Source organism: Miscanthus floridulus, unplaced genomic scaffold (genome assembly GCF_019320115.1).
Source record: "Miscanthus floridulus cultivar M001 unplaced genomic scaffold, ASM1932011v1 fs_351_1_2, whole genome shotgun sequence".
In the NCBI taxonomy this organism is placed as follows: Eukaryota; Viridiplantae; Streptophyta; class Magnoliopsida; order Poales; family Poaceae; genus Miscanthus; species Miscanthus floridulus.
The window spans coordinates 22241-34447 of record NW_027096625.1 but is presented as its reverse complement, the minus strand read 5'-3'; the positions used below and the strand labels follow the sequence as shown (position 1 = coordinate 34447).

The 12207-nt window shown below is 48.2% G+C and overlaps 1 protein-coding gene across 4 annotated transcripts; it reads right to left on the bottom strand.

Annotated features, from left to right (window-relative positions):
• Window positions 1-8725: 8725 nt before the first annotated feature.
• Window positions 8726-11133, bottom strand: LOC136531437 (uncharacterized). Of its 4 annotated transcripts, XM_066524096.1 has the most exons (6): window positions 10643-11133; window positions 10497-10565; window positions 10252-10420; window positions 9849-9982; window positions 9649-9685; window positions 8726-8995 (listed from the first exon to the last, which is right to left on the bottom strand). In XM_066524096.1, exons 3-6 carry the CDS (start codon window positions 10400-10402, stop codon window positions 8925-8927), a joined length of 393 nt encoding a protein of 130 aa, XP_066380193.1. In that variant the 5' UTR covers window positions 10403-10420; window positions 10497-10565; window positions 10643-11133; the 3' UTR covers window positions 8726-8924. The 4 variants fall into 4 exon arrangements, with proteins under 4 accessions (XP_066380193.1, XP_066380192.1, XP_066380191.1 ...); XM_066524095.1 differs by having other exon boundaries at window positions 10497-11133; XM_066524094.1 differs by lacking the exon at window positions 10497-10565 and having other exon boundaries at window positions 10566-11133.
• Window positions 11134-12207: the final 1074 nt, after the last annotated feature.

The following is a 12207-nucleotide window of genomic DNA, read 5'->3' as shown; positions in this document are numbered from 1 at the left end:
TGATCCATCAGGCTTCAGTCCTTTTAGGTGGAAGAACCTCCTCGAGGCGGTAGGCGAGTTGCGGTGCTCGCTAGTCGGTTTGATCGAGTGCCAATATGGCGACATCAGCGGGTAACATCGTCATAGAGGCACTAGGGTCGGAGCCCCCGAGCACTGGCTTGGCTTCGGGGTCGAAGCCCTTAGGCACTGGCTTGGCATCAGGGTGTGTCTGGATTGGACCTTCTAGGACATGGGCAGCCGGCTCATGGAGATCGTTGGTGAAGACCCCGCTCAGGGATGGATCTCGCCTGGCAGCCAATTTTGCAAGAAAATTGGTGGCATCATTGCCCTTTCGGGGGATGTGATGCAGCTCGATTCCCTAGAATTTGTCCTCGAGCTTGCACACCTCTTGGTAGTATGCCACCATGAGGGGGCTTTTGCAGGAGGACTCCTTCATGACCTGATCGATGACCAGCTCTGAGGCACCATGAACGTAGAGTCGTGTAGCACCAAGTTCGATGATGATGCGTAGTCCATTGATGAGGGCCTCGTACTCCATGGCGTTGTTTGAGGCTAAAAAGTGGAGGTGGATGGCATAGCGGAGCCTACTCCCATCTGAGAAGATCAGAACCACTCTAGCCACCGATCTAAGTGCCATGATAGACCTATCGAAGTATGTTGTCTAGTACTTATGGGTGATGTCTAGGGTCGGTAGCTAGACCTCCATCCATTTGGCAACAAAATCCACAAGAGCTTGAGACTTAATGGCGGTACGGGGGATATACCTGATGTCATGGCCCATGAGTTCGAGTGCCCACTTAGAGATCCATCCCGCGGCATCACGGTTGTGGATGATGTCTTTGAGCGGGTATGAAGGGACGACCATGACTTCGTGGTCGGTGAAGTAGTGCAGGAGCTTCCAAGTTGCCATCAGCACGGTGTATAGGAGCTTCTGCACCTAAGGGTACCGGACCTTGGGGTCGGTGAGTACCTCCCCGATGAAGTATACGGGCCACTGGACCTTAAGGTGGTGTCCCGGTTCCTCCCTTTCGATAACTAGGGCAGCGCTTACCACATGCTTGCTAGCCATGACATAGAGGAGGAGGGGTTCTCCTCATTCGGGAGCGATGAGGATTGGGGCCGACATCAGGGATGCTTTGAGGCTCTCCAGAGCCTGCTGAGCTTCCTCATTCTAGATGAAGGCGTCTGTCTTTTTGAGGAGCTTATAGAGTGGCATCCCTCATTCACCGAGCCAAGAGATGAACTGGCTCAGAGCGGACAGATAGCCGGTGAGCCTTTGCATGCCCTTGACGCTGCGTATGGGGCCCATGTTGGAAATGGCCATGATTTTTTTGGGGTTGGCCTCGATGCCATGCTCGGACATAATGTATCCTAGCAGGTTCCCCTTTGGAACCCCAAAAAAACATTTCTCAGGATTCAATCTGATGTTGAACCTTTGGAGGCTCACGAACATTGCAGCCAAGATTGTGATCAGGTCACAAGCTTGAGCCGTTTTGACCACTATGTCATCAACATAGATGGCGATCGTTGGTCTTGGCCGCTCAGCTTGATCAGGCTGATCGAGCGGGTCGATTTGGTCAGCGAAGCATTGCTGCATGCACCTTTGGTAGGTGGCGCCAATGTTTTCTAGGCCAAAAGGCATGGTTATGTAGCAGTACGAACCATATAGGGTGATGAATGAGGTTGTGAGCTGATCAGACTCTTTCATCGCGATCTGGTGGTAACCCGAGTAGGTATCTAGAAAGGAGAGGATCTCGCAACCCGAGGTGGAGTCAACTATCTGGTCCATGCGCGGCAAAGAAAAGTGATCCTTTGGACATGCTTTGTTGAGGCCAGTATAATCAGCGCACATCCTCCACTTCCCGGTCTTCTTTTTAACAAGAACGGGATTGGCATGCCAGTTAGAGTGGAATACCTCTCTGATAAATTCGGCTGCCGGGAGTTTGGCGATCTCTTCGCTTATGGCCCTATGCCTCTCATTGTCAAAATGGCGCAGGCGTTGCTTAGCAGGCTTTGAGCTCGGGATGAGGCACAGTGCGTGCTTGACGATGTCCCATGGTATGCCTAGCATGTCATATGGCTTTCATGCAAAGACATCACGATTGGCGTGTAGGAAATCGATGAGCTCATGTTCCTATTTGGCTGGGAGCTAGGTGATCTACACCGTTTTGGTTGGGTCAATGGGGTCGATTCCCACCACCTTGGTTTCCTCGAGCGGGTGGAAGGCCATCGAGGAGTTTGGTTTGTTGCAGTCTAGGACTGCTGGGGTCAAAAACTCCCTAAGCCACGAAAGCTTGAATGAGTTGATGACCGCGGTGGCGAGCTCAAAATGCTTGTGGTCGCACGTGAAGGCATGCAAAAAGGCGCTGCTCACGGTGATGATGCCATTCAGTCCCAGCATCTTTAGCTTGAGGTAGGTGTAGTTGAGGATTGCCATGAATTTGGCATAGCATGGCCGCCCCAAGATGGCACGGTAGGACCCTAGAAAGTCCACCACTTCAAAGGTGAGGACCTCTAAACGAAAGTTGGTTCGGTTGCCAAACGTGACGGGCAGGTCGATCTACCCGAGCGGGTATGCCTACGCTCTCAGGATCACCCCATGGAAGGAAGAGCCTGCTAAGCGGAGTTCCGACCGGGGGATGTGCATGGCGTCGAGGGTGTCGACATAGAGGATGTTGAGGCCGCTACCTCCGTCCATCGACACCTTGGTGAGGCTCTTCTTGCAAACTATGGGATCGATGACGAGTGGGTAACGTCCTAGTCTCACGACGTGGGAGGGATGGTCCCCCTAATCGAAGGTGATCGGAGATTCCAACTAGCTACGGAAGGAGGGGACGGTCGTCTCGGCGACGCATGCCTCCCTATAGCGCACCTTGTGCTGGCGCTTGGACCAGATTGCGTTGGATCCGCCAAAGATCATGATGCATTCCTCAGGGTCAGGGAAACTATCTCTGTCCTTGCCCATCGTGCCTCCTTTCTTAGCTGCCGCCTTTTTGCCATCTCCTTCTTTTGGCCCACCGACCTGTCGTAGGAAACATTTGAAGAGCTTACAGTCCTTATAGAGGTGTTTGATGGGGTAGGCATGGTTGGTGCATGGGCTATCCATGAGCTTGTTGAAGTGGTCAGGCAGTCCCTATTGGGGCTGCTTGCCCATGCGATCAGTTGCGATGTTGTCCGATCGACACCGATTCTTTTTGTTCTTCTTGCCCCTCTGTGTGGAGGGGCCCTCATCTTGGTCCGTGCGCTTGGCCTTGCCTTTGTCTCGGCCTCCGTTGAAGACCACTCCGACCGCCTCCTCGCCAAAGGTGTGGTTAGTGGCGACATTGAGCAGGTCACGGGTGGTACGGGGCTTCAGGCAGCAAAGCTTATGGATCAGGGACTCGCAGGTCGTCCTGGAGAGGAATGCGCTGATAACGTCTGTGTCGATGACATCAGGGAGGGAGTTACATCATTGGGAGAACCTTTGGATGTAATCCCGCAGGGACTCGCTGGGCTCCTGCTGGCAGCTCTTGAGGTCCTACGAGTTTCCAGGTCAGACATACGTCTGCTAGAAATTTCTAACGAAGACCCTTTTGAGGTCCGCCCAGTCGCGGATGCTGTCGTGCGAGAGGAATTCAAGCCATGCCCAAACATGTTCCCCCACGCAGATTGGGAGATACTGAATGATGAAATAGTCATCATCCACCCCTCCAGCTTGGTAGGCAAGCCAGGAATCTTCGAGCCAAATACCAAGGGTTTGTCTCCCTGGTGCACTTGGTGATGTTGGTGGGCGGTCAGAAGAGCTATTGGAATGGCACTCTCCGAATACACCGGTCAAAGGCCCGTGGTCCCGGGCCCTCAGGGCTAGGACTCCGGTCGTCTGGTCGGCGACTATGCCTGGGGAGTGTTTCACCGCTCCCCTCGATGGTTTAGCCAGGACCCATATTGCCTGCCCTCATCGCCGCTCAGTGGACATCATCATCATGCCGGGCCTGATGCCGGTTGCTGATGCTACTGCGAGCATCTTGGTGCAGACCGGGCCATTTGTGTACCGGCGGTCGGTGTAGAGTAGGCGCTAGGTCAGACCGCAGCGCGGCCGCTGCCTCCCGAGCTGCACTTGGTGGCTGTAGCAGTGAGCGGATGGAGCAATCCATCTGGCGCATCCCTACTCCCATGGTGGGGAGAGAGGGCATGTATCAAAGTCATGATGTGGAGCTTTCCGCCTATTGAATGGTGGCGGCTTCTACCAGCACTCAGAGGTTCCGGTAGACCGCCCGCTCCTAGGGGTCAATAGGCTCGGGAACGCCACGTAGAAGCATTGCTGCAGTAGCGATGGTCTGGCTAGCCCGAGCAAACTGTGGGGGGATCATTCCCCTCGTTCATGATATCGTGTTGGACCTAGCGGGCGTGACCCTAGGCGCCGCCCGTCGGGTCATGCGCATGGGGCGCAATGTGCCGCACCAAGCATGCCGGCGCAGGCGGCGGCTGGTTCTACCGCCGTTGTCGTAGTTCCTTGGTGTGCTCTTACACAAATGCGAGGGCCCCTGCACGCGGGTCAGAGGGGTGTGAGTCTGCATAGACTCCGTAACCACAGGCGGCTGTATCAGAGCGTCTGCCATAGCGCACTCCTAGAATGAACGGTGGCTAGGTGCCACGTCATCGATGCTGGAGCCGTCGCTCTCACCCTCGTCATCCAGGAGTTTGTGGAGAGTGGTGGGAGCATAGCTCGCCATTCCCATGAATTTAGATTGAGAGGGGGCGGTGCCAGCATCCTTTAGAGCCTCCGAGCGCACACGTCCGTGGGAGACACGAGGCCATAGGGGAACCGGCCTTATGGTGGTTGCGGTGCGAACAATATGGTCCCTCCAGATAATCAGCGGGAGATAGTAAATAGAGAGTAAATAACAGTATGTACATTACTCACAGCGGGGTTTGAGCAAAGAGTTTGCTCGGAATGAAGCACAGAATCCTCATCGTTGAAGTCATCGTGCGTCCCAGAGCCGATGGAGGTTGCCCCTTCGATGGGCGCCGGAACGAGTGCCTCCTCGCGGTGGTGAAGTACGCCGAGCCAGTCGGTGATGAAGTCTAGGCTTCCGAAGAGGAAGGCCTGAGACGGCTCGAAGACTGGTGGAACCCGCATCCCAACAGGTGGGAGTGTGGGAAATTCTAGTGAGCCAAAGTGAGTCGTATCGCTTGAGCCTGCCATGGTGAGGGTGACGGAAAAATGGGCCATCCGATGACCAAAATGTGTTGAATGTATAGCGTCTTCCCCACGGACGACGCCAACTGTCGGTGCAGAAAGTGACCAACACGTAAATATTTGTAGTTTTGTCGTACGTTGTGATCGGAGATGGCCTAGCACTCAATGATATAGGGTTTATACTAGTTCAAACAACGTGCCCTACATCTAGTTTGAGTTGGTCGGTGACTTTATTCCTAAGCCCAGGTGCTCGAAGTTTGCAGTGGGGTTACAAATGAGAAGGAGAGAGATGGGGGGGTACAAGAGGTCCGTTCGGACTCTAGTCAGAGAGACCGAAAGTGATGGGAGCTCCGCTATGTGCTAAGTATTTGAGCGTGTGCTCGTGGTTTGAACCTGATGGTTCTATTGTTGTGTAGTAGTGAACTTTTGATCTGATGAACCTGGGAGAGAGTGCATCCCCTTTTATAGATGAAGGGGATGGCCTTAGAAGTGAGAGGGAGAGAGTATGTATGCTACTGAGCCTTGTTGCCCACGCCAGCGGGTACAGGATGATGGTAGGCGCCCACAATACTGTTGAATGTCAGATGCACGTGGGAGGTTGTGTTGTCTTCTTCAGGTATGGCAGATGTCGGTGCCTACCACACTGTTGATACCTAGAGGCATGCAAGGGGTTCTACCATGTTCACCTGGTACGGTAAATGCCAGCGCTCACAACACTGTTGATGCCCAGAGGCATGTGGGGGAGCCTTACCGTATGGGAGTTAATGGCACCCACAATACTGTAGGGGAAAATATCAGCGCCTACAATACTACTTGGGCTCTGTTGCACCAGCGAGGTTGTAGAGTACTATTTTTGCAGGTGTACAGGGTACGGTCCCTAGTACTATAGTTTTGACTCGTGCGCCCTGCCTTACTTTCCCTATTCGTTCCCTGGTCCTTACCGAGCAGGCATCCCCGGTCGGTTTAGTCCCAGTCAATTCTGAATGCGCCAGTTGGAGAAGAGCAGTGAGCAGGGGTTTGGTGCATCCGCAGTCGAAGACGTGGGTCAGAGTCAAAAGTAGTGCTTTGGCCAGGCCTTCCGGTCAGAGAGGCCGTCCGGAGGTGGGCTGAAGACCGAAGTGAGCGCTCCTGTCGGAGAGGTGGGCCGAAGTCAGAAACAGGCGTCGTTCCTCCTCGGCCTGGCCTTCCGATCGGTGATTGGATCACCCTTCTGGCCTATCATTTAGGTACTTGGGCCAGCCCTTGAGTTGCGCATTGTTTGCAACGTTGCCTGTTGGGCCGAGCCTCTGTTGGGAAGCCGATCCACGAGGGACCTCAGGTTTATGAACCCGATAGATAGATAGGATAACTAAGGGATGAACCTAAGCCTTGATAAAGACCGCTCTCTACTTGCTTACTTTGGGCACCAGCTTCAACTTAGTTGGTGCTAAGTCCTATCCAGCCTTTTACTCTACGACGTACTCAAATGTGGGGGATTACAAAAGATGGATAGGGCTGTCACCACCTACCCCTAGGAACCCATGGAGTACGAGGCAAACAATGGTCACCTATAACATAGACACCACCTCTACATTATGGATTACTACTCTAGCCCTGATCAACATATTAGAGCACTCACTACTACATTCAGACCTATCATAGCCATGTCGTAACCCCTCATCGCAGCCGAATTTTGGCCTCGGCAGTATTCACTCGACGGTGATAGTCGAAGCCATCACGGACGGCTAGGAACCGACTATGTCGGATCTCAACATCGCCGCATTAGTAAATGATCCACCTGTGTCAAGTCTACACTCATAGTCGTGTGGGCACATCAACCACCTGTGTAGTGCTCACCAGCATTGTCGCCTTGTACTTTGACCCGACTATCTGCAGTGTGGGTTCACTATCGCTTCGAAGGCCAAGACGTCTATGTAGAGGTAAACATCACCGCCGCTTCAGCATATGATCCCTCAATATAGAGGTCATGGTCACTGTCGCCTTGCACCATGATCCATCTTTGATGATCGTTTAATTTAGTCAGTGTCGGGTTACTAAATGATTCGGTGGTGATACACTTTTGATCCCTGCCGCATCATACATATAGCGACGGTGTTGGATGTTTGCACCACCAATGTCGGTGGTGATAACAAAACAATAACTGCCCTTAATAGCTTACTGAACACAAAGCATACAAATATAATCATTACATCCATAAACCATGTTCTTACAACAACAATGAATGCTTACCATAACATCTTTCTCAACTGATGTCCTAACACAAGCGGTACATTGATTGCATACTAAAGATACTATCTCTACAAATTTACATAATGAAACGATGTAGTTGTGCTCCTCCTATGTGTCACTCCTACTTGCAATGCCAAATGAATATAATTAGTGTATCCTTTGGAATGGTAGCCAATGCACCATGGAACCCCTCTTCTTTCTCCCTTAGCCAATGCACGAAAACTGTTCAAAAATACTCAGACTCCACAAACTGCACAAAGCAACAGAATTAATGATATTCAACACACCATTCCTTTAGTTACCAAGCCCAAATTGGCATATATATATAGAATCAAAACAACTACCTACCTGAACAAAGACATGACGTAACAATAAAATACAGCATATGCACATTTACTGCTCTGCTAATGACTCCATAAACAAGAGAACATAAGAAAGATAGTGAGGTCCGCTGCTCATACATAATAGTTTTCAAGTAGTTCTAGGATAGTCGATGACCCAGGCATGGAGGACACGAACTTTACTGCGATTCATGTCATATGCAATCGGTGTTTTGTCCTCTCCAACAAGGAAAATCAAATTCCATTCGAGATGAACTACAATCACTTTGTAGGCCACATCGCAAACCTCGGTACTAATTTCAATATTCTTCTGTCCAAATAGCTCACTACTAATTTTTGACCCTATTGCACCGGCAAATTTTTTATGTAATAGGGTCAAAATTGATGCGATAGCTTAGTACCGCATCAATTTCGCATTTGATGCGAGTCGATACAATAGCTTTAGATACAATAGCCTTGTCGCATCAGTTTGTTGTGATCAATGCGAGAGTTTGCTATTGCATCGGCCACCCATTGTCTCTTGCATCAAAATAGAGAGATGCAAAAGGGTTATTGCATCAAAATCATTTTGATGCAAGGTCGCTATTGCATCGGCCATGAATGTCTCTAGCATCAAGATAGAGAGATGCGAAAAAGTTATTGCATCAAAATCATGTTGATATAATACATCTAATAAATTTGATGCAATAAGAATTTTTATTGCAACGGCTAACATTGGGTGCAATAGACCATATTGCAATTCAAACTATTGCATCGACGTTAGGTTCAATGCAATTCAAACTATTGCATCGACATTAGGTTCGGTGCAATACAACCTATTGCATCGACATTTGGTTTGATGCAATTCAAACTATTACATCAACAGTAGGTTTATTGCAACAGTCGCTGCCACTTTATATTGCATCTGTTTTGTTTGCTGAATAATTAAGATTTGCGGTACATAAATTCACAAAATCACAAAATACAATAGCACAAATGGGCAGTGATATTTATAACTTTGATCATCTATGCTCAACAGTGTACAATAATAAAATAAAAAAATCTTCATAGTTCATGAATGTAATAGCATGGTCATCTAAACTGCAGACTAGACAACAAACTTATAAATCTAAACAATTATACTGATGACTCTTAGCACAAATCAGCATAGGATCTGTCATTTTAGAATTTTTTATTCAGTTCATCTTGCCAATAGTTCGAGCGCTCTTCTCAAGGTTCATTTCCTGCACTGAGCAAAGCTTTGTTCCTACAACCAGTAAAAACCACGTAAATGTTAGCAACCTGATCTCACCAAGAAACAATTCAATTTTGTCAAACAATGTTAGTAAAACCAACATGAATGTATCTCATGTATATAGGATGAAGCCTATGAATACTCAACTTCTTTGACAACATTGAATTTACAATAACAAGAAGCATGTTGTCGAGTTAGATTTTCTTAAAAAAGTATTATGTATGGGAAGACAACAAAACAACCTTGATTTACATTCAACTAAGTATTTTGCAAGCTTGTCAACTCTATATCTTTTATTATAACAGGTGCTTTAATAGGAAGAACATAAATAAATAAGATCTCATTTGTCCTTGTCATTCCCAATGGAACAAAATGTGACTAAGATACATGTGCAAATACATAAGGAAAAAAAGATAAGCAGCAATTATTCAGAAACCCTTCTCACTCTTCCCTCTTTGAAGTTTAGAGCCTACCAACACTAGTATATTGCCCGTGCTAACACTACGGTAAAAACAAAAAGACAATATCAGCAGCACAAGCACCAGATTCACTTTTGAAACAATTCAGAGTAATTAACTATTGCAAAGCCTAGCCTAGCTGTACAATACCAAGTTACACGAGAACTTGAACTAAAAAAATGAACCAAGGAAAAATGAAGAACTCACCGAGGCACCAGGAAGCTTGTTTCCAGCAATGCCAGACCTAGATAGAGTATCAATCGAACAACCAGATTCCATAACAAGCATCATATTATGAAATCAGACTCTAAATGTATTTCTCAAGCATTCATATTTTCAATCTAAGGCAATACCACCGACTTGCAGAACTATTCCCAACAGAGTTAACAAAGTAGTTAAGTAATCACCTCCTTCTGGTCTGCAGTGCTAGATGACATGGATGATAACATCAGGCCAAGAATCAATAGAGGTGCAAGGAAATTCTGCAGCTGTTTCATAGCATTCTCCTGGAAATTCCATCCTTCATCTGTATTGGATTCCTCTGTGCACCAAGAGATTGCATTTCATCAAAGGTTGAAATAGTTAGTACTGATGTCACGAAACAGAAATTGCAACCAAGAGATTGCATTTCCTCTGTGCAAAAGCTATGGCATTCATATGACACCTGTTGTGTATTGCAACCAAGATAGACATGCTTGGCATTTTCACAAACATCTTATGAGCAATCACAGTAGTGCCATCTGCCATGATCCTAAGCATAAGCAAAGATTTCCCTAATCTCCAACCCAACACAGAGTTGGTCGAACTTACCAGTACCAGCAACAATGACATGGACACGTGCTTGCAGATGCACTTCCTTGTTCATGGCAATATGCTGACCGGATGGGTGGCCGACGTGGTGCACGGGTGCCACGGATGGTGGCGAAGTCCTCCGCAATCTCGTCCCTGGTGAGCACGACATGTAGCACAGCGACGGTGTCTGAAAACAAAGCACTAATGCTTAAAAAAATAGCTTTTACCAAAAATGTCTGAATTCACAGAGATATATAGCATACTACAGTGGCTATCAAATGTAGCACAGCAGCAAATGGTCAAATGCGTCCGGTCTCCTGTGACCTTACTACCTGTACAGAAATCGCAGAAATCATTTGAACGCCCTCCTCTGCTGTATTGAACTTTGAAAAGGCAGAAAAGGAACAACCTCTTATCCTGGTGTCAATCTCAAAGATAGGTGCGGGAAAGGGAGAGGAAGGAGCTGCCGTCCATCGTTTGCCCTCGCCAGATCTAGGGGATCCTGCATCTCCACCTCTGAAAGAGGCTCGCCCGCACTGCCATCGATCTTGGAGGCCCGGCCGGATGCACCTCCGAGGCGCCACTTTCCAACGGATCGGGGCATCACCCCAGGATCCGAGCGCCACCAGCCAGGAGAAGACCAAGCACCGGCATCCCGGAGGGAGGGTGCCTTGCGCACCGGCGACCAGGAGGCGGCCGCGCGCCGCTGCTTGGAAGGAGAGCGGCGCATGCGCTAGTGCCGTTCAGCTGTCCGCGGCTGCGCATCGAACTGAGAGGGCGTCGAACAGCGGGGGCACGCCTGCTCTGCGACTTGGCCGGAGCTGCGCGTTGGAGCCCAGGCCTCCATGGACCCCGGCGGCCGCCACGGGCTTGAGCAGGGAGTGGCGGCGTGGTCTACACCGGCGGTCGTGTTGTGTGAGAGGAGATATAAAAGAGTGAGTAGGGTTTTGATCCGTTTTTCATTTGTTTTGGACGGAGGGCAACTGCGCGGGCCAGAGGCCAGCGCGCGAGATTTGGAATTTGGGCCAGTTTAGATTGCGAAAAATTTGGCAAAACCATACGGTAGCGTTTTTGTTGTTATTTGGTAATTAGTGTCCAATCATAGTCTAATTAGGCTTAAAAGATTCGTCTTGTGGATTTCGTCTAAACTGTGTAATTAGTTTTATTTTTTATTTATATTTAATGCTTCATGCATGCGTTTTCGTATTCGATGCGACGGAGAATCTTGAAAAAATTTGGTGTTTTGGGAGGGAACTAAACACGGCCTTGATGGAAGGGAGACAAAAATTTTCGCTAGATGGCAATCTCCCATGGCGCTAATTTGAATTTATTTCTCCCTAATGATTCACAAAAACGGACGTATTTGATTTTTTTATAAAACAGAAATGCATCATACAATTAAATGAAGGACAAATAAAGCATATTAGCACGTTAGTTTGAAGTATAAGTATATTACTACCTTATAAAATATGGGTATTATTATATTTTTAGGACTATTAAACTCATATAAAAGTTATTTTAGTGAGAAAAAATTAAATTATTTTTGTTGTCCATTTATAAATAATATATAATACCAATTTTTTAAAACCATTTGAATTCTTATGTAAATATTATTGTCACAAGTGAGAGATGGCTGAAAAAACGACTGGCAAAGTAGGAACGAAGGCGATAGAGGTGCCCCTCGAATCTTGTAATTAGACTTTGTCCCAGGGCTACCCGCAAGCCCTACTTGCTAGTGCTGTAAAAAAATGCCTGAGGAGCCTTTCACCAGGTGGGTTGCGTTCTGCCGGATGAACGGTTATATTGGAGGTTTTTTAGCTATAGAGATTGTGAGTTGAAAACAGTCCATTTTAGGTGAAGAGTCTTTGGGCCATGGGCCCACCCGCGAGTCAACAATGCATACTACTAGAAACACAACCTATAATGCCCATCTTCTATGGTGTCATGTCTAACCTCTTCAAGCATAGAGGGTTT